Source organism: Hippopotamus amphibius, chromosome 11 (genome assembly GCF_030028045.1).
Source record: "Hippopotamus amphibius kiboko isolate mHipAmp2 chromosome 11, mHipAmp2.hap2, whole genome shotgun sequence".
Classification (NCBI taxonomy): Eukaryota; Metazoa; Chordata; class Mammalia; order Artiodactyla; family Hippopotamidae; genus Hippopotamus; species Hippopotamus amphibius.
Genome location: NC_080196.1, coordinates 32,647,165 through 32,670,287, shown reverse-complemented (window position 1 = coordinate 32,670,287; position 23,123 = coordinate 32,647,165). Strand labels below are relative to the sequence as shown.

The 23,123-nt window shown below is 40.2% G+C and overlaps 1 protein-coding gene across 3 annotated transcripts in view; it reads left to right on the top strand.

Annotated features, from left to right (window-relative positions):
• RUNX2 (RUNX family transcription factor 2) overlaps positions 1-23,123 on the top strand; it is a 120,698-nt gene that overhangs the window by 1,483 nt on the left and 96,092 nt on the right. For all 3 annotated transcript variants that reach the window (XM_057699370.1, XM_057699369.1, XM_057699367.1), the window contains exons 2-3: positions 7,631-7,787; positions 13,583-13,687. In XM_057699370.1, the coding sequence (XP_057555353.1) occupies positions 7,631-7,787; positions 13,583-13,687 (262 nt within the window). The remainder of the gene's footprint in view (positions 1-7,630; positions 7,788-13,582; positions 13,688-23,123) is intronic.

Sequence of the window (23,123 nt, the reverse complement as noted above, 5' to 3'; positions counted from 1 at the left end):
CATGGCTTCGGCTCGCCCGCCTTGGAAACTGAGGTGACATCGTGCGGTTCGCCTTATTCTTACTATTAAAGTCTCACACCCCAAAGATCCCTCCCGCTTCTAAGAGGTCGTGGGAGGCTGGGGCCCGTGACCTGGGCGCCGAGGGAGTAACCCCGGGGCTGGAGCGCGCCCTCCGCGCGCCCCGCGGCCTCCTCCGCCCGTCCGGCCCGTTAGTTTGAGGGCGGGTGTCCCCAGCCAGAGTGGCGGGCGGCGGCTCGGCAGGTTGAGGGTGTAGGGGCCGGAGTCTCTCTGTAATGCGATCGGGGTCCCCCGGGCAGTCCTCGTCCCATCGCGGAGCCCCCAGGGCTGGGAGCTCCCCAGGTTGCTGGGGAGATGGGGTTCAGGGCCACGCTCCCTCTCGGGAGCAGGCGCCTGGGGTGGAGGGGGCGGTGGGGCAGATTGGGGCTGGAGCGTTCCTGGGAAGATGCTTTCCGGCCCTGTCTAGCCTCTGAACCCGCGAAGGTGGGCCTGGGTCCCCCGGGTTCTGGGCTTGTGGAGAGCAGGGTAAGCCAGGCCTTGGGGGGAGTGGGGGGAGTGGAGGGGGGAGAGGGCGGAATCCTGCTAGTTCCTCCCTTGTGGACCCTGGGGCCAAACTCCCACGGGCCGCTGGCGGTTCCCAGTCGTTGACCCCCCGCCCCGCACCAGTTCGCATTCCGTGTGTGGGTGGGGTGGAAAGAAAGAGGAGTCCAGGTCAGCTAGAGCTGGTTATCTCGCTGTGTTTTATATCAGAACAGAAATCAGAATGAATTGTTATGGAAAAGGGGATGTTGCATTCTGAGGCAAGTTTCATTTTGCAGTTGGCTCAAGAAATGTGTGTGTGTTTTAACCGTCCCATTTCTCCTTTTATAAACCACCCATTTTGTAGGGTAAGCTTTTTTTCCTTGAAATATGAAAAGTTCAGAATATAGGCGAATCGTAGAAATTTTCGCGAGAGATATCTTTTACGATTTATTGTCCAAGGGCCCAGAATTTTATAATTGGCTTTATGTGAGAGTGGAAATTTGTTTCCACCGCCCCCTCCAAAAACCTCTAAAAACACACACAAAAAAACCTGGACGAAAACAGCAAATAATACAAATAAATACATATTTTATATATAAAATGTCACAAGTTAGGATATGAAAAAATTAAGGATAGGTGCCCACATTTTTAAAGAGATTTAGATGTCGGATATTCTACATTCCGTTTGTTTTGCTAAACGGGTCTTACATTTATGGTGCTGAGTTGATTCTGAGCGTTAATATTTTGGATAGAAAGGATGTCGTTGGCATAAAGATGGAATGCAGTTTAGTTTGAGCTATTCTCAGATATTTTGGCTATCTTTCGGTTTCCTCACCACCACTCTTCTCAAATTATTTTGAAAATAAATTGCTTTCTCTGCTATTCATCATGTTTCTTTTTAATTACAGATTAATTTTACTTTTAACCAGTAAGCAAAACCATAGATAACACATGGCCACATTAAACTGAATGTTTTAATTCATATTAATTGAAAGGTAAATTGAGTTAACCTAAAACTTGACTTTCATGTTTTTCCATCCCTCATACCTGCCTTTAACAAAATTCAAATAGCAGGCGACAGCTGAGATCCACTCAGTACAGAAATTTTGTTTCTGTTGAAAAAGATGTGTAGATATCTGGAACATCCAGATTTTGACAATTTTTTGTTGTTTTCATCTGAATGTTGACAAAAACAACCTCTTTTTACCTTACTTTCGAGATAAAAGCCTGCGAGCCGTAGACGTTCTAGACTCTTGCAACATAATCAAATACATCTGCAAAGATGAAGTAATAAGAAGTCTCAGTTTTAAAAGTGGTGACAGCAATTTGGTATCATATTTAGAGCTATGTACAAAGTAAATTATAGTGTTGTTGGGTAGATAGCCGACAGGTAAATATATTTGATACAGAACTTAATTGTCGAGAAGTCTGGTATTCAAATCAATATAATATTTATTGAGCCCATATTTTATGTCTGTGACCCTGAGCTCCGCAATGTAGAGAGTCAGAAATGAATTCAGTAGACTGTGTTTTGATATGTTAACTTAATACAGCGCTTCAAAATGATATTGACAATGTATTATATTAAGACACATCATTGTATTGGAGTCGTCCATCTGATCTTGTTTTGGGATTATACGAGAGTACTTAATTCATCTATACTCTGCCATGTAAAAGGGCAAAAACAACTTGTATACTTTAAAATACACCAAGTTGTTTATTAGCGTTATATTTTTAACAAAGTTCTGCAGTTTTGAAATGTTCAGTCCTCCCAGGTGTCAAGGAAATGGAAATAAATATTTTTAACATTTCTCTCAGGTGTATCTCACTGAAAGCTTAAAATAGTTAAGGCATACTATTAGAGGATCCCAGGCCCTTTCTGTCCTAGGTAATTGTAGTGATGAAAAAGCAATACGCAAATTCAGCTCATTGGTTAATAATGGTCAGGTAGAAGTAGTGGAGACAACATGTTTGCCATGCATCCAGTAGCACCCTTGTAAGTTAGGGGTCTGTCAGCATTTCCACCCTGAAGCCTGGTGTTCAGGGTTCATAACTCAGTTGCTTTAAATAGCTTCAAGCTGAAACACTGTGCAGAAGTTTTAAGTCCAGATGTATATTTTAAAGCTAAAAGTAGTGTAAGACTACTGCACTGCTTTAAGTTAGTGAGCACTGGTCTATATAGTTACCAGTATCATATGTTTTTCTGGCAATGTTAAAGAAAGAAAATTTTTAGATATATGATTTATTGCTCGTAGTTAATTCTGCATGTTTAATGATACCTTTCAGTATTTGTCATAAGTAGGGTTTCAAAATGATGGAGCAATTTCTATTTGAAAATAATTTTTTCGACATCATTGGCCATTTTTCTCTTCCTAAGCAAGTATGTAGCTAATAACTATTGGACATAATGAGTTGTATTTTCCTTACGTTTAATGATCAGATTTTATGTTTGTGTCTTTCTGAATGTAATTATACCTAAACAAAGAAAAACAGGTTATTAAACTTGTTAAAACATTGCTAAACCTACTGAGTTGCTGTGCAAAATTATGTAAATCGTAATAGATCTCAAATTAGGTAAAGGCAGACACATTTTGTGTTATGCCTTTAACTGCAATAAAATTAATTTAAAATTAAAAATTTTAGGATTGAGTATGTAAAACGTACTGCTAAGGTAAAGGAAACAAATAATTTTAGATGGAAAATAAATACTCAAAAAATTTTAGAAAACTTATATTTGAAAACAGGCATGGTAAAATACCATTCATTATTTTCTCCCCATTGGCACTGCTGTTTGTATCTTTTCAAAATTCCAGAATATCCATTGTTAGATGGTCTAAACCAGCTTGATACATGGCTCATAAATTTCTGGGTTAAATTGAAATAATTTCTGTCAAGTTTCGCTTTGACATATTTTTAAGATTATGAAGTGATATTTTATATCGTATTTACTCTTTTCTCTACATTTCAATGAGGTTTTTCTAAATTCTAGGTTAGATTCTAAAAAGTTACTGTGATACTTGTGAAAGTTTTTCCTAGTTAAAGTTATCTTTAAATAATTACTATAGGAATAAAACTTCCTTTTTTGCAATTACTCCCTTACCTTTCTTTTTATTCCAAAGAAAGATTTGACCAGATTCTATCTTGGAGAATAATTATACTTCAGTTTTGCTGCAAGTACAATGTGCCCAGTGATACTGGTCTGTAAGAGTAATTGATTAGTGAAGACTAGACTTCTGTACGTGGAAATGTCATAGGCAATTTAAATTTCCCTATAATAAGACCACAAAAACAATTTTAAGGGCCTGAGTTAATTCTCCATTGCTCCTCTTTCAGAGTAACTCACAGATTTAGTCATAGGGAGTCTCATAAAAATTCTCAATACCATTTCTAGAGTCAAGTATTCTTTTACTTTATTTTGCTCAAGCTCCGTATCATATGATTTAAAAGCTAGTGATAGTGAGGTTCACTAAATAAAGGAACTTGTTTCTCTATTCTAAAATGTCAGGACACAAAATTACTTCCCTCTTCTCCTTGAAGGTTCTTGAATTTGTAGATTTTGTATTTTAAAAGCACCTAGAAAAGTAATTGTTACAGTTGCATCACAAATTATTCTCTGCAGGACAACTTTTTGTACTGGGTAGCGTGGAAACAAATTTTAATGTGTGCTAACTCCTAACTAGTTAAAGGGTGATTTTTGAGCTGCTCTCTGTCCCTTAAAATGTTTTCCATTGCTTGGGTTTGGTACAGATGAAATGTGTAAAAATTTCTTGATTCTTTTGGGTTTCTTTTAGATAAACATAGTTGAGAATCTCCAAGGGAAACTTTTTAGCTTCAGAGATCTACTTTTTTTTTAAACTCTCAAACATATAATTACACTTCTGATTGATATAAAGTCAAATACATTATTCCTTATCCCTGCTTTTTTCCTCAGAAAAACATTAGGCAATCTGATTTGGTAGAGTGAACAGCAGAAAAAAGCCAATATATTTAGCTATTAAAATAGAATTCAGCCATAACAGGAAAAGTTGTCACTATATCTTGTTAGTTAGCTTTTTTTTTTTTTCCAGGCCAAGTTGTAAGCCTTATAGAAGACTCACAGATTGTGATGACCTATTTGTTTTGTTATTAAATGTAATATGTAAAACATACCAAAATTTAATATGGCCATTGTTATACTACATAAGCAAAGAAAAGTGGATTTATGTATTTCACTGTTAGGGATCTTTTCTTTCATATTTTCCCATATTGAATCAATTTTCCTTTTCTTCTAACTAAAAAAAAATCCATTATGTTAAAAATATGCAGTAAAATAATAATGTCCCAGAGCTCTTAAAAATCTTTATATTAGGGCAAATTTCTTCACTTTTTTTTCAGAAATTTAGCCATCCTGGAGTGAAACCCTTCAGCAGTTCTCCTATATTTCTCAACAACACCAAGAAAACATCTCAGGACATGAAGTAAAGAATTACATATTCAACTGAACCCTTTAAGGATGCTTATAAGTAAAAGTCTGTGTTTAGCACACAGCTGACTTGGAACAGAAGTTAGCCTGCTCATCTTACAAAAAGTGCATCATTATAATTATACTCTATACTTATATAGTATCTTCTACATTGTACAGACTTTGAAAAAAACTATTTCCAATTTATATTGGAAAACTGTAGTTTCAGGAGATGAAGTTACTTGAGATCATAGCAGATATGTAACAGAGGTGGGGGAAAAGTGGGGCCTCTTGATTTTTGGTGCATTCATTCTCTTCTAAATAGTACAACTTTTCTGCCTTCATTAATACACTTACTGGTTCCATATTTACTTTGACATAGAAAGCCACACAGCAGGTGTTAAAACACAATATGCTGAGTGTAAAAAATGTCAAACATTCAGATGAATACTGGCAAACATAGCTTTCTCAGTATATTTCAGTATTTTTCAAATGTGCACATTTTTGGCATTGTGAATTCAAAAAGTTGAAAACTACATTGCCCCCATCAGGGTACAGCGTTACCTATGTTCAGCAGCCACTTGAGGCACTAGATCAAGTATGCAGGAAGGAAGTCATGTTCTCAAGGGATTTACCCTTGACCTGGGAGACTTCTCAGATTGTATAGAGTAACGGTATATTCCGGGTAAAAGATAGTGGGCATGATTCCCTCTTCTCTGGGACGGAAAAAGTTGTCTGAAGACTAGTTTGGAGCAAGGGCATGTTGCCGCTAGCTGGGGATGCTGACTAAACCTTTAACTGGTTCTCTCATGGACTGTTGGTGGTGGGAAGTGATGCTCTTTATGGAGCTCTTTCACTTATTTATTTCAAAAATATTTCTTAAACATTTACTCTATGTGCCAGGCACTGTTTTGGGAGCTGAGTGTATAGTGGTGGACAAAATAGATGAAGACCCTTGCCTCATGTAATTTCTAGTCTAATATAACCTGGGATCCTAAGAGGGAGTCTCATAGCTTTGGGCTAGCATAGATGGGTCATTCCTATATGTACATTGAAATGGGGATCATTTGAGTACAGTGGGATGCTGTGGAAGTGGTTTCTGTAATTTAAGGACAGCTCTAAGATTTTAAACTGAATAGCAAAGTGCCAAAGAAGGAGTGGAACTGAGAAACAGCCTAAGAGAAGAGTAAGGATGAAAAAAATATTGACAAGTTTGTTTGTTTGGTTGTTTCCCTGGCTTGATCAGTGGTTATTGTGGAGGGATATTAGGGTGGAGTTCAAGGGTGGGGGAAATGCAGCTTTAAAGTGCAGTGATAGTGTTTGTTTCATCACATTGTAAGAAATCTGCTTTAATGAAAGTTACATACAAATTGGATTGGGAGCATGGAATTAAATGCTTAGGTTTGCCTTAGGGACATCTTGACAAAAGAGGGAGTAGCAGAAGGATGAGGGTAATATTTGCCAGACAGGCACACACACATGTGTATTGTCATTGGAGGGTACTGGGGCTACTGTAGCCGGAGTTGTGGCTTAGTCACCACAAGGGCATCTGGAAGTGGAACGAGGAAGAGATGGAAATCATCTGAATGTTATAGGATCCTGGAAGTTAGTTGAGAGAAAGGATGTTATCAAGGGGCAGGGGCTTGGTAATGAATTAAGAATAGTGTGTTTTATATATGACAGCAAAAACTCTGCGCGGACATTCTCTTCCGGGCTCCATGGTAATCAGAGGCACCCATTTGCAAGTTAGCCGACCCGGGTTAAAAGTGTGATCCCTCGCCTTGCAGCGGTGAAAATGTTTATTAGCCTCAAAGACTGATGATTCTGGATCCTGATTTTCCTGAGTCAGTCGGCTACAGGTTAACTGTTGAAGATTAAGGAGGCAAGTATGTCATTCCAAGATGGCAGATGGGACAAGACAGAAGTTTGGCTTAAGGGTGTATTTTCTGTCTACGCCACTTATTTGTGCGTGGTCATTTTCAGCCTGTTCTATATCTTTATCCTGTACCTAGACTGCAGGCTTCTTGATGGCTTTGTATATTCCACTGGGTCCTACTGCAGAGTGGGCATTCAAGAATTCTTTGCAGTGTGACTGAAAGCTGATTATCTAGCTCAAAGTAGGGAATGAAATGTAGTTCTGGGTACCACACTATATTTAGGCTTCCCCACAGCCAGGAACTGAAAGATTTCCCCTAAATGTCTTCTCCCATAGAGCTGACCAGACTTCCTTTTTTTTTTTTGGCCTATGATCTGGATGAGACCACACCTCAGGGCGCTCCAGGCTGCAGACAGGCAGTGCCTTAATATGTACGATGCAATCTGCAGATGGGGCGTCAGCTTTCCTTCTGTGGCATAATTCCTATGGACAACTTAACATGGGGATTTAATAAAAACGTACATGCATTCTGTGAAGAATCCAACAACAAATGAAGGAAACTTTTGCCTGCCCTTGAAATGGGTGGACCCTGAAACATTGGTCTGTTTGAAGTGGCATCTGAACCCTTATGCAGGTGCCTCATTCCTGTCTGCCATGACTGGACTAGAGCACCAAGTCCTGATAAGATGCATCATTTATGATGAGACTATATTCTTGGTTTTTAAGCTTTTCTGATGTGCCATTATTGCTGCTGTGTTTCCTGTTTTTTGTAGGTGGTAGCCCTTGGAGAGGTACCAGATGGGACTGTGGTTACTGTCATGGCAGGCAACGATGAAAATTATTCTGCGGAGCTCCGGAATGCCTCTGCTGTTATGAAAAACCAAGTAGCAAGGTTCAATGATCTGAGATTTGTGGGCCGGAGTGGACGAGGTAGGTCTCTGATTTTTAACATGGATAATGGAATAAACACATTAGGATGCTATGATGAAATGTAGGCTCGTCTGTATACAAATCAGCACCTTCTACTGAACAGAATTACTGAAGGTTTTCTTTAAATACGTCCAGATGAGGTTGAGTGTTTTTGTGAGTACTCAGGCCTTTTTCATTTGTTTTATGATACTGAAAATTCAAACAATGTTTTCAGAAGAACCAGTCCCTAATTTCACTGGGTGTGAGCATATAAGGTGGCGGGAAGAACAGTTGGAGGTTCAAGTTCTGAGTTATGAGGAGCCGAATAACTGAGTACATTCAGTGGCAAAGGGCAAAGAAAAGGGAATGCATTGGATCAATTTCCTGGTAATATCAATTTTGCTCTAAGTTGTAGCAAGGACAGCGAGCGTAATGGTCTTCACTTATCACATATGTTACCTCTGCAGGATTTAATTTACTCTTATAAGAACCTATTTAAAAATCATGCTTTTTTACAGGAGGCTTTTCATTTGAATACATGGAACTGTGTTACTTATGTTAAAATGACTATGTAGAATTGCCTAGACAGATGGATGATCAGGACTCTAAATATTTCCACAGTATTTAAGAGTCTCCACCATCCACACTCCCATTCAAATATTAGGAATCCTTAAAAAGATCATAAAACAGAAAATAATCCCTTTTAGGGTTTTCATAGCTGTTTCCTAAATGGGGTTAATGTTTTTTAAAAAGTCTCGAAGAAAACCAATATTTTGGTTTTTATTTACGTATTCTATAGAGAGACTTTTAATCATCATTCGTTAGAAGTATTATGTTCATATATTTATTGATCGAATCTAATACTTCCATTTTAAGTATTTAGATGAGAAGAGAGAAAATAGACCACTTTAGGACTGGGGTGAAATAAATTATAAAGACCTATGGAGTGACTTCAGCCCAGGTTTGAATTAGGAAATGAGAAGCATCAATTTTTAAACCATGTCCAATAATTGCCCTTTAGTTTGGATCAGATGTCAAATTATTACCACTGTAAAAACTTGATAAGGGAAATTAAAGCAAGGCTGTTTCCGATGAGTAGTTTTAGTTTACTTTCTAGGAACAGGGCCAAGAGGTTGTACTTTTTAACTTAAAAAAAAATGATGCATGCTAATGAGATACTGTTACTGAAAGGTTTGAAATAAAATGAGGCTCAGAGCCTCTGGTAGAATCAAAACTCAAGGGGTTATCTCTGTTATCAGGTTTAGTTCACTTTCATTAAAAGAAAAAAAAAAAAGACACATCCTATCTCACTCGACTGATTAGGTGTGAAGTGTGTATGTGTGTGTATTCATTTTTTTCCCTCAGTTACTGGTGCAGGCCCCACAGGACAATTAAAATTTCTTTGTTCTAGTAAGAATCAAGAAAAATTTGAACACAATGATTTACCTGTATGCTCTGAGTTGCATCTGTCTCCTTATGTAATATTACTTTGTTTTGAACTAGAGTAATGAATTTTAGTATTTAAAAGACCAGGTGCTATACTTCATTTTACTTTACAGATACAAACTAGTGTTTTCATTTATCTTGCTTTTGTATTATATAGACGCTGCATAACTTTTCTCTGATCAATTTGAGTAGAAACTATGGCAAAGTGATAGTGTACTTTGTAAACCCTCAACATATTTATTTAAGAAACTTCAAAGAGAAACAAAGGGTGTGCACTGTTTTACTATATTGGCTTTCTGAGTTTTGGCTGGTTTCCCAAATAGCAATTTTTATATTTAAAAAAAAAAGACAGACTTAACTGCTTGCAGACTTTTCACGCATGGAAGATGAAGAAAGCTTCTTTTGATGAAGTGTAATTATGTCCAAACAGAGCTGACCCCCTCCCCCTATATTTCTTATGATCTTAACTGAAGAAAGTAGGATTTTTCCTTTGAAGCAGCCGGGACTTGGTGGAGGATCTGAAATGCTACAGTCTGCTGCCAGAGGCAGGATGGAGAAATTGGTCCAGACTTGTCTTCGAGACTTGGATTGGGGGTGGGGGGGGAGTGGGTGGAGAGAGAAAGAAAAATTGATTTATCACTAATAATAGATTTTTATATCACGAAATGAACGTTGTATGAAAGGAAACAGTAATATCAAGCTGAAATGAAGAGGAAAAAAGGACAGAGAATACTGATAAGAGATATCACTTTTGAAAAAAAATGGGTCAGTTCTTCAGTGGCAGGAAACCCTTTAACCTGTGTGTGTACCTGACCTGCTTTCTAACAGACTCTTTCCAGCTTCCTCTTTGATTTTCACACTTCTACATTTCTCTCAGGTTTTTAAGTCTGGGTCAACACGCTGCTACCATTGTATTTTTTTCCCCAGCTATTTAAATTTTCTATTTTCAGTAGCATTAAAAAATAAAAAAACACCAAGTTCCTCAAATGCTGTGTTTTGTTTTTTTTCCACTGGTAGAAATGTAAACTCAGAAATTGAAAAACAGTTTTCAATTTATAAAGGAGTCACATCACTACTTACTCTGGCATTATAGGTTGTCTGATGACCACAATTTTTGGAAGTACTTTGGAATAAAAGTAGAGCATCTGTGAAACTTGCATTTAGTGAGGACTGGCTTATATTATTTTAAATTGTCTTTTCCCTTTTTCTCCTTTATATTTTAAACAGAAGTATTTAAAGTGACTTTGGTCCTTAAGTTTTCTTGGTGTGCTTCCTCACATTTGACATCAAGCATGTTGCTTTTAATTTACAAGCACATCTAAGCACCTGTAGTGTACAGCATGGTGCTTTGTCAATTTAGGACACAGTCGGTGCTTATAGTCTTAGCTTTCCCCACTATTTCTGACAGCCCCTTGGGCTAGGTTGGAATTGTCTTTCAATGACAGTTCCTATGTGTATCTCAGAAAATATATGAGTTGAGGACATATTGCAGAACTAGTTCCTAGATGAAGCTAAGGATGCTACAATTAGTTGTCTAATGAGTGCTAGCTCCGTAACTAAGAGCCTGCATTTTTATCTTTTATTATGGAAAGTAAAAAACAATGGGATTTGGAAATTCTTTTTTTTATTTTGAGGATCTCATGAATACTCATATAAACATTTGATTTAGGAAATGTATCACTGTTTTTAGGGGGAAGAACAAACTACCTAGTTGGGTGGTAGTTTCTGGAAGTTTCTTGAACATTATGTTCGTGTTCCTTCTGAAGGGGCGGTAGGAAGTGGAAGCAACCTCCTTGGTTTTTGTTTCAGTTGTTAAAGTACATCTTGATCCTTAGGATTTGATTTTAGAAGACCACAGTCAGACTTAAATACTCATTTCCTTTCCCCCGAACCCACCTCTTTTTTAAAAGAAGTCTTTATAGAAAACTGGTTCTGCTTTGAACATTTAGATGCTTTATACTTAGAGGGTGAATTTTATATTTGGCTTTTGTTCCTACATAAGGTGTTTCCCTGAATTTGGGCGAAGCATCGATGCCTTTAAATATCCTAAGTACATTGTCAAAGTCTGAAACAGCAATATTCTCAGAACCGGTTTAGATAAATTCATAGGCAGTGTCTCTAGCAGGTTATTTAGAGTCCTTAAGGACAATTGAGATGTGTACATCCTTGATTTATGAAGATTTCATGCCACAGATGACAGCTGTCTTCCAAGCACTGCCCTTGAAGCCACTGTTAGAAATGCAATCCTGACTCACAGACCATTGATCCAACCCAGAATGGATCTTTTTATGGTTTAATGTAAATTAACTTTCAATCTAGGGGTTCAGCCCGTTCACTCCTCCAGATCTTCCCATTGTTTTAAGGTCCTAATCTGGATCCATTGGCTTCCTGTTCAACTTTCTAATCTCCATTTGTGTAGACTTTCAGTTTTCTGTGACTAGTTTAGACTCCTGGCTGCCTTATTCTTCTGGTTAGTCTTAATGTTTATAATAAATTCTCTCCCTAACCAGACAATTAAATTACTTATATCCATGTAACATTCAAAGTATAATGGATGAAATACGGTATATCAGTGACACTTTAAGAATCACTGATTTCATCATTCTGGCTGACATACTGCATGAGTAGATTTATATTTGTTTCTTGGTCTGATAGAGCTGTTTAGGACACATGTAGCAACACATTACCTATTAGTTTCCAAAAATGTTTTCTGACAAAGTTAAAAAGAAGAGCATTAATTTTAGGGTCTGGAAGACCTGGGTTCAGCTTCTGATTTTTTCTACTTATTAGTTGTGTGGTTAAATTACCAAGACTTTCTGGGCTTCAGTTTCCTCGTTTGTGAAATGGGGGTGATAAACCTGACTGGGTAGGATTAAATGAGATAATGTGTGTGAAGTGACTGGCACTTAATAGGTTTCTAATCAATATTCATATTCCCTGTACCCTCCTCACCCTGCATTTCTCTCTTTCTTTTTTTTTTCTCTTGGCCAAAGTATAGCCCAAGAGACTTAAAACTATATATACAGAGTAACAAATGATATGTGTCTTAAACATGCTTTAGAAACTTGCATGGTCTGGGTTGAAAAGAAAACCCAATTACTAGACTTGACAGCCAAAGACCTGTTCCACATTAAGCCTTGTATATAACCTGTTCCACATTAAGCTTTGAAAAGATTGCATTAAACTTTGCATTGCTACACATTGTTTAAGATTTGTGTTTTGATTTCATACCCTTTGCTTTCAGTAAAGGGAAAAACAATCTCTGACCAAAAAACAAAGCAAACCGAAATGAGCTTTTTAAAGATCTGTCCCAGGAGCAGGCTAAATGAATGCTCTGGCCTGAGATTGCTGAATGTTTTATTGAGTCACTGCTTCACGCCCACCTTTTCCTGTCTTGTAACAGTTTGCAGTTTTGACTATCTGACATGACTAACCGTCGCAAATCTAACTGATTACAACTGTCAGTGAGTCTGGGTAACAGAGTCTGGTATCTTCTTCTGGAGAAAGCAGACATCCAAATCTGCTCCCAAACTTTTCCCCTGTCTTTTTTCTCCTCTCTATTCATCACCTTTAGCTCATTAATTTGAAACATCAGCTGTTATATTTCAATGAAGCACACCCTCTGCTAAAAGCAAGCATTCATATTTACATCGGGAGATGTCATGTACATTTAGCCAAAAATAAGTCACTGTCAGGGAGTCATTTCAAGATTGCTGCTGAGCGAGGATGTATGTTAGGGAAGGGGTGGGCAGGGAGGAGAAAAGTTTGTTCCAGTAATGATGAAATCATCATACCACAGGCACATTAAGGCCAGGACGGGAGACACTGGCTCCTGTTAAAATGATTCCCAGAAGAAGCTTCCTCTTTCATCTTCTCATTGTAGTGCAGTTAAGCAAATGAGATGCTAAAGCCATGTGAAGTCAATAGCATAATCAACAGTGATTTACTATTGTTCTTTCACGGGGTCGTGACCTAATCCTAAATAAAGACTTCTAAAATTGTCTGCTTGGATGTGTTCCTGATGTTGGAGAAAACTGAAAGGAAAGAGAACCCTCTTCAAGTGGTCCAGAGTTTTTGTTTTCATTATAGCTCTTGCTACTGAGCAACTCTTTTTTTTTTTTTTTTTTTTGCAATTGGAACTGCCTTGCACAGGCCTGCCGTGAAGGTGATGATCTTAGCACTGAACGAGTTTAGGAACTCCCTAAGGTGGCCATCAGAGGGTTTCTCAGTAGAGTAAGGAGTCCTAACCCTTGTTGTTTTGTTACCTCTTTGGAGATGCTTAAATGCAGTTTGGACATCTGTACTGCTATTTTTATCATCAATACTGTCTTTTTATATTCACTGTGGATTTTCCCCTTTTCTGTCTGCAGGCAAGAGTTTCACCTTGACCATAACTGTCTTCACAAATCCTCCCCAAGTAGCCACCTATCACAGAGCTATTAAAGTTACAGTGGATGGACCCCGGGAACCGAGAAGTAAGTGCTTGTCTTCCGATTGGAAAGGGGAATAGAGTTTGCAGAGACCCTATGAGGCATTTATCCCAAAGAAGTTAGTGCTACTTTCACATAGTTTCTTTGCCAAGTTTGCTCTCTGGGTATATTTTTATGAGGGACAATTAGGAGAACTTCACAGTTAGTAGAAAATCAAATTACACTTTTTTTGCCTTTGCCACAAAATTGCTAAGCCCCACATAACTTTTTGACTTTCCATCACTGTAACTTTTTGCTAAAAGTTCTGCTCATCCACTGGACACAATAGATAAGACAGAACAGACCCAGGAGAGCCGAGGAAGAAAACAATACACTGAAAAATCCCGAGCTTAGTCAAAAAGCATTTGCGTGTGTTTCCCATGGTCTAAGAATGTGTTTTAACTTTTTAACTCGCCCACTCAGTTCCCTTTATAAAGAGCACACTGCTTAATTACAAAGAATTTATTTGCAAATGATAACTTGTTTGATTGTTACAACACTGTTGTTTGCTCATGTTCTAGTAATTGCCTTAGATAGTTTCTTTAACAGAGTCAATCCCGGTTTAAATCCACCTTGGTTTATTTCTCTCTTGGGACATCTAGAAGGTTGAACCAGCATCATTTTAAAGCAGTGCACATTATCTATTCGGGCTAATAATGCATTTTCCTCCTAAATCTAAATTAAAACAAGTTTACTTCTCCCCCTACTCCTCCCTCAACACTGATTTGAACATACTCACCAGAGCAGTATTTAAATATATTTAAGGATTAACGATGATTTGATATCTACAACATTAAAAATTCTGTGCCAACGGAAACATCATACAGAACTCTGCCTTTGATGAGTGAATCCATTGGAGGCCTGGCCATTGTGTTTGGAGAGTTTGGTTTGTGGTGGAGGGACAGCTGGCAGAAATATTTATTATATAACGATACACCTGCCTAGACAGTGACAGTGGCATAGCTCTTCTTCCCCTAAAACTGAGAGCAAGGGGCTGGTGAAGTTTTGCCTCTACCCCTGGCTGCCTGGCCTTGAGCGATGGGAACGCGTGTTGCCTTCCGCTCCTCTGGTCGCTGTTTCTTCTCACAAAGGCTGACTGCTCGCCTAAACTAGGGAGGTTTCCTGCCTTAAAAGCCAGTCTTTGAGGTTTTTGTTTTCTCCTCCTTTCATGGGTATGGTGTTCTTCTAGGTTTCCTAACGTTGGGAGTGCTGGCCCTGTCTGCTCGGTTTGAGAATGTCCTATTAGGCAGTGGCCACACACACATCTCCAGTCGCCCCAAGTCTCTGATTGTCAGGCCAGTGGTCATGCAGTGCAGGTGAATTGATCAGCGCAGGGCTGTCTGGCTTGGTTTGGGGTTTAGCCTGACTTTTTTGGACTGCGATCCATCTGGGACAATGACTTAGGATGGTAGACGTCTTCTAGTATTTTATCTAGTTAGCCCCCGCGTTCCTGGAGAGGCAGCGACATCCCTTTTAGTAATGCTTACAGCAGGATGGACGTCTTTTAACATTTAACATGACTAATACTTATCTTGTAAAGATGTTTCCTGCTGATCTCAGCTGCTTTTCTCAGTTCTTGGAAAAACCATCATTGTGTGTGTGTGTATGTTTGTCTCTGTGTGTGTGTGTGTGTGTCTCCAGATGCTCAAGAGTTGATGCTCAGTTGATGGCTGGGAGAGGAAGTGGGGAAAGGTGGGTGCTGCCTCATTCTGAAAGTGGCGACAAGAGGGAGGAGGTGGAGCAGCTTTGGGAAAGTCACTTCTCTTTCAAGCGAGGGTAGTATTACCTCATTCCCAAGAGGTTGTTGGCAGAATTAATAGTTGCTAGATTCCCTGCCCCGTGAAGGCAGAGGAGTGCTCTGAAAGCAGTGAGGGTTGGGGTAGAGGGAGCCGATGGTACGTGTGTGACCTGAGCTCAGGCTTTGGGTGCTGCTGAGGGTGCTGAGGCTGGGAGGGGGAAGCAGACACAGCAGTGGAGTGGCAGACCACCGCCCTAGATCAGCCTGAGTAACCATTGCTCATGAACCCAAAATATCTGTGGAGATGTGATGTCATTTCTCTGACGTCACGAGGTGACTGGTCAAACTCAGTGTCTGGATATAAGGAAGGGTCTGGTATGAGTAACATTTTAACTACAACCTGGGTGGCCTTCTGGGCTTGGATGTTTGTAAGTATAGCCCTCTTCTCAATATTGCTCTTTAATTTTGAGACTCCCAGGTGTGGAAAATGTCCAGGATTTTCAATTTCCTTCAACCGTGAGTATGATAGGATTTTGATTGATTGGCATGTATGTGATGTTAAATGGAGAATCCTCTAGAACATGGGTTGGCAACCTTTTTCTATGAAGTGCCAGACAGTAAATGATTTCAACTCTGTGGGCCATATGATCTCTGTCACAGGTACTCAATCCTGCCAATGTAGCTCAAAAGCAGCCGTCACCACTACAGAAACGAATAGTTGTGGCTGCATTTCAATAAAACTTTATTTACAAAAATAGGTGGCGGGTCCAGTTTAGCACACAAGTTGTGTTTTGCCAACCACTGCTCTAGGCTTCAAAGTGGCTTATTTTCTCGACCGTTAACACAGAACGGCTTTAGACAAAGGCTTTCCTGAGGGGAGAAAAAAGACAATGAGCGCAGTTGTTTTAGCATCTTCTCCCACAGGATTTTAATTCTTTAAGTCGTGATTGCCATGGAAAGAATGTACATCTGTTTATTACTGCGGTGGTCTGAAGGGGTTGAGTGTTTCGTTCTCGATTCCCGTTAATGGAATTTCACTCCTTCTCCGGAAGATCATAGTATGAATTGCACAGGCTACTTCTCTGGTAGATGAGCTGTTTGAACAAGGACAAGTTCTGGGTTAACTGGTTGGGCCTTTACTCAGCAAGAACATAGTGATTAAGGGTGTGGGCTTTTGTGTCAGGCAGTCTGGATTGAAAGCCCGGCTCCACTGTTTACCAGTTGTGTGGCGGTAGGCAAGTTACCTAAGTTCTCTTTGCTTCGGTTTCCTCTGTTAAAGCGAGGATAGTAATAATAAAGTGGGAACAATAATAATAGTATCTTCCTCATCCGTTGCTGCCGAGATGTTCAGTGATGTCATGCGTGTAAAACGCACAGCACAGTGACCGTTGTGTGGTGAGCACTCATTAAGCGTGAGCTATGATTACGTCAATGTCAGTGTCAGACGTTTGCTGTAGTTTTGCTTAGAGTATGCTTCCAGGAAATAGATACCATCTAGATTCTGTTCTCTAGGGTAATATTTTTTTTCTTGCAGATGGCTTTACTAATTTCTGCTCATTAGTAAATGACACTAATAAGTGCTATAAATTGCGCTTGAGCAGGTATTCATGCTGCCTGGGGACAGCTGTGCAGAACTGATGATAAACAGTTTGTTTGCAGTAAAGTCCAAGAGAGGATGCTCTGGCACTAGTGCCCCCCCTTGGAGGCCCTGCTTATCAGCACATCTGCCAAGACTTGCTTTTCACTCAAAAATCAGAAAGGTTTCATCCTTCTGTGTTTTCTGTCTCTGGCAGCTGCACTGGTGCTGTCACATCACAAACAACTCCTTTTCTTAATATACACATCTGGCGTTGGCAGTTGGACTAACTTCATAAGAGCACATGATCATCACTCATTACAAGATTAAAAAGTACCCCATGGCATCATTGATGTTTTTTAACTTTGATCTTTCGCAGTTGTGATTCATCTCAGTTATAAAACTTCCCTTTAAAGGAACATAGCCGATGACTTATTAGAGCCTTCATCTTGAGTAGCGTAAACATGAGAAGGTGCACATCTTTACAAAATGCCATTTATTTTCTTTGCCAGCTTATCATTTTAAGACATGACATCATACTTAAGATCCCAAATTTGTCAGTCTTGTGTTTAGGCAAGGCGTTTTGACCTTCTGTTGGCAAGTTAGCTCTGAAGAGGTACTGCCATGTGTTCACCAGCAGAAGTCAGTGGAGCAGCAGCAGCAACAGTAATGCGATTGGATACCTAACTCTTTTAAACATTAGTTTCTATTAGGATCCTTTGTTCCTTGTATGCGCTTGGTTCCAGCTGCGGTCCGATTGAGAGAATTTCTCCAAGAAGGTGACGTCTTGCTCAGCAGTGTCATGCTTTATTGTAGTGGTTCTGAGTTAGGGAAGAGGACTGATGGGAAGGGTATTATTGGCTGTGCAGAGGATGGAAAAAGTAAATCACCTTACACAGTCAGAAGCCTTTCCATTCTCTTGCTGCTTTGTCGGTTTTCTATTGCTAAGTAACAAGCCATCCCCAAACATAACGGCTCTTAGTTTTTTTTGTTTTTTGTTTTGTCTGTACCGTGAGGCTTGCGGGTTCTTAGTTCCCCTACCAGGGATTGAACCTGGACCCTCGTCGGTGGAAGCACAGAGTCCTAACCACTGGACAGCCAGGGAGGTCCCCATACTGGCTTAAAACAGCAACCAGTTTATTATTTCTCAAGACTCTGTGGGTTGACTAGGGTTCATCTGGATGGGTTTTCTGTGGTCTTTCTTGGGGTCTTTCTTGGGCTGTGGTAAGATGGTGGCTGGTTGCAAGAACATGCATGACGACCTCACTGCGATGTCTGGTGCCTTGGCGGAATGAGGGAACCACTGGGCCTTTCTCTCTCTCCTGGAGTCCCAGAGCCTCCCCCTCTCCATGTGGCCTCTCCAGTAGAGTCTCAATTCTTATACAGCAGCTCAGGACTCCCTCAGGTGCAGCAGTGGGAGCTTTCAGGCCTTTGTAAGGTTTCTTAAGGCTCAGAACTGGCATGGAGTTACTTCTTCCATAGTCTGCTGGTTAAAGCAAGAGACAGGTCTTCCCCCTTGCCTCAAGGGGAAGAAAGCCCACAAAGATATGAATGATGGGGGCAGTGGTTCACTGAACGACCAAGATCACTATCTTCCATAAGTGCTTAGATGGGAAATGTCATTGTTGCAGCAGGAGAAATAGCTTTTTGAGGTACCGTCTCCTGAAAGTTCTCTTGACTTTTTAATCTGGGAGACATTTAAAGGTCTGCAAGGTGACTCCAAGTTTCGGTGATAGTAGCTTCGCTTTGAATTGGACCAATTTGGTAATTACCTGATGAATTAAGGGTGGGTGTTACCTTGTGGTGCTTGGTTTTAGCAGGTCAATAGCAAGCCAAGCCAGATCAATACTCTTATGAGAGAAGAACATTAGATGTTTGAACATAAAGAGGTCATTAGCCTTGCTTGGCAATGTGGCAAATCTGTAGCCAAAGTATCTTATGAATCTTCAGATGAACAGGCCTGGAGGTTTTATATTGTATATCACCCAGTGTTGAAGATTTTCACTTGCCATCACACCTGCAAATCTGATACTTAGTACACGTGAGTGGGTTTCTAAGAGCTTTTGTGTTGTGACCCAGGGAAGTAAATCATAGTTACTCTCAAGGAGAGACGAAAACCATCATCTGTGTCCTTGCTGCTGGGACACCACCTGCTGGGACACCACCGGTCACTGCTGGCCAGCTCCCTGTCCTGACCTGGCGGGAGAAGGGGGAAGCCCTACATCTTCTTTCCCACGATCCAGCTCCTACAGGAAAGGCTGGTGCTTAGGTGAGTGAGAGCATCTCTGGACGTGCAGGGTATGTGTGTGTTTCTAGGGCTGCCTCAGTACCCTGCTTGCATCCTGCAGCCAAACTGTTTTCTTTTCCTGCTCGCTCTTTCTCACCTGTGCCTGGTTCATCAGCACATTTTTAATTCTTTAGAGAACATTTTGTTATTCCACATCCTTGGGGGCACTTCCAATTGCAGACATTTTACCTTATAAACTGAAGGTAACAGACAATCAAAACAGAGCGATCTGGGCACAGGATCTCTCATTTTTCTCCCACGCTGTTCCACTCAGTTCTAAGACTGTTCTCCAGCCCTGTGAAGGGTAGTGAGAATGGTGGGCTTGGCATTTTCTCTTCCTCATTGCAGATGGTGTCAGTGGCAGCTGGCTTTTATCTGCCACTACTCTTCATCCTAGCTGGGTGAAGGAATAGGCTTTTGAGGGTGGCTGGCCCACGACCTTTGCTGATTTATCAGTCGTAGATGCTGAGATAGAGCTTGGTCGCTTGTGAAAGAAGACGGGGGACGTGTAAAGTGTGTTGGGTGGAGGGACAGCAGAATTGTTTTAAAGCTATTTGATACCTCTGGACACAATTCTTGGGTTCACATTCTTGCTGTCTGTGAAGACAATTTGAGATACCCTTGGTAAGCCTCGTACCACACTCCTGAGGCCACAGGCCTGGATTTTAGTCTTTGGTTGAAAGTATTAGTAGAAAAGCCTTTAACTTTTTGTTTTTTAAATGGGAAAACAATTTTTTTTAATTGAATGAAAGAGTCTTTAAATTCTAGAGTGCTTTACAATTTTCAAAAGTTTTATACACGTGATTTCATATAATCCCATAATAACCCCTTTATTTTCCCCCTACCCCTACATTGTGCCTTCCTCCTTCCCTCTTCCCACCGGTAAGCACTAGTTTGTTTTGTATATCTGGGAGTCTGCTTCTTTTTTGTTTTATTCACTAGTTTGTTGTATTTTTTAGATTCCACATATAAGTGACATCATACAGTAGTTGTCTTTCTCTGACTTACTTCACTTTGCATAATGCCCTCCAAGTCCATCCATGTTGCTGGAAAAAAGCCCTTCACTTCTTGACCTGAAGACTTCCCATGGTTCTTCCCTGTCTCTGAAGTGTCCACGGGATGGAAGCGATGGGTACACGCCATGTTTTGACATTTACAAGTCAGCAAACACGTGCAGCAGTTTGATGGTCATAAACACGCATCCCTTGGTCACTAGCATACAGAACATCATTGAACATCTTTGACTTAAGAGAATAATCACAGTTTAAAAAAACTGTTCCCTTTTTCCCTTTCCTTGAGGAGGATGGTGAGGGGGAGTCAGGAGCGCCGGTGGAGGTTAAGTCTGGTGGTTGGTGGAATGTACTCTTGAGAAGAGCAGTTTTAAATCTCTTTCAGTACTTTTTTGTCTGTTGACTGACTGTCAGGAGCTGGGAAGATGGCCAAGAAGGAAATGACACATCGAGAGGCATTTTGTGTTGTGCAACATTCTGTGGAACTGATGCAAGGCTATATGGCCTGTTTACACATTCCTCCGCTCGCAGACGGCATGGCAGTAATTGAATTCAGCGGCACATGGCATGCTGCAGCAAGGAGCCGGGCCTTCACATCCTTTCATGGCCAATTATCGCAGCCGTTAAAACACGCTCGTGTCCCTCCTGTGCTCTCTCCCCTGGCTTCCCAATTCCAAATGTGCTTCCTCATTGTATCCGACGTGTGTTCACAAGGAGTGTGGCTTTCCCAGTAAGAGCACCTTGTCCGCAGACACAGTTCCAGTCGATATATTTACTTGTAACTAAATATAGCGTGGCAGGTTTTCAAATGATACGTGCTCTCAAAACACACACAGGCTGCATCCAAATGTGTCACCAGTTTATATCTCGCTGTAAGTCAGAAATCATTCATTCTTAACGCTGGTAGGGACTTGAGAGAGAGAGAGAAAATTTTTTGGCTTTATTTATTTTATAAAACATAAATTATCCTTCCCGAGAGAGGATTCCCAGTAGATCACTGAACTCCTTTACTTCTCTTTTGTTTGTACTGTAGCGTTTACTTCAGGAAGGGGTGGACCAGAGGAGAATAGGAAATACTTAAAGATAACAGAGAAAAAAGATTCAATATGTTGCTGTTCATATTCATACTTGTGGCTATCTAGCATGTTCTAGGATACCTTTATGATGTCAACGAAAGTGTGTCTTTGGTCTTCACATAAAATCTTGGAAGTTTTTATTTAGGCAAGCGTGGAAAATAATTGCTCATGTTCTTCGAGAAACTCTGGGAAATTAAGGGAGTCCATAAAAAAGCACATAAATTGAAAATATTAGTTCAAGGTCATATGCAGGAGACTGCATTTGGGATGTGATACTTAAGTAGCAAAGGAGGGGCTCCTGGTTCCTTTCCAGATTTCTCTGCTGCTGTGCACCGACGAGACTCTGCTAGCAGACAAAAATACTTTGTTAGAATTCAGGATTATGGCTTACATCCAGACACTTCTGATCTGAGAAAGGTAACTCAGACTTAAGTTCATATTATGATAAAAAGTATGTCCTTTTGAATCCTTACTGGGAGCGGGCTTGGGGAGATAAAGGGAGAATGGTCACGTCCTGGGTACTAGAAGTTACAGAGTCAAGTGGGCAGGCAGGGTCTTTGCTGGCCTTGAAGGCAGTGATGGCCAAGTTCAGGTGTTGCAACTTTGCTGCAGGTCCACCGTGGCAGTGTGGATTCCTGATGCTTTTCAGGTCTGATGTATTATTAAGAGTGTAGGATTCTATAATTTCTAGGTGTGAGGCTTTGGTTTTTGTATTTCCATATTTCCCCCTTTTGCAGATATTTCCCTTTTATAGAGTATTTCTCATGCAGTTTTGTTCTAGATATGTGCCAGCTTTTTTCCTTTCCTGGTTTGCAGATTATCAATCAGTTTCTTTTCTTTTAGCAATCACCATCACTTTTCTAACATGTATATTTGTCTTAATAAAATTCATCACAATCTCTGTCCACCTCTTGGATAATAAAAGAATCTTAGCATACTTTTAACTGCAGTGACTCCCTCTCTCTCTCTCTCTCTCTGTCTCTCTCTTTCTCTGGAGTTAGAGAGATCTTGTTTTATTTTGTTTTATTTTTCTCCCTTTTTAATTGAGGTATAGTTGATTAACAATGTTTCAGGTGTACAGCAAAGTGATTCAGTTATACATATATATACACACATACATTTTTCAGATTCTTTCCCATTATAGGTTACTGTAAGATACTGAGTAGAGCTCCCTGTGCTATACAGTGGGTCTTTGTTGTGTAATCTGTTTTATATATAGTAGTGTGTATGTGTGACTCCCAAACTCCTAATTATCTCCCCTTTCTGCCTTTGGTAACTTAACTTGGACTCTGTCTCTCCTAATGTTGTTGTCTGATTTTTATTTTTTCCTGTGGCCATGTGGCGTGGCATGCGGGATGCTAGTTCCCTAACCAGGGTTTGAACCCGTGCCCCCTGCAGTGGAAGCGTGGAGTCTTAACCGCTGGACCACCAGGGAAGTCCCTGTCTATGAAATTTTTATCTTTCTTTTATGCTTCCTGAATAAGTCATCATCAGTATTTAAACGATTTCATATTTACCTGTATGTTTATCGATTTATTTGCTCACCATTCCTTCTTGCACCTCATCAGTTCTTCCTTCTGGATTCAGTTTTCTTGATGTAGGCCCTTTGGTAGCTCCTTCAGTGAGAACTTGTTCGTGGTAAACTCAGTTTTTGTTCTTGGAAACCTCAGCAGTTGCTGCCGCTGGCTGCCAGCGTGACATGGTATGAGAGGCACCCTGTGGAGAGTCTGGGAGCCACACTCCTGGCCATTCTCT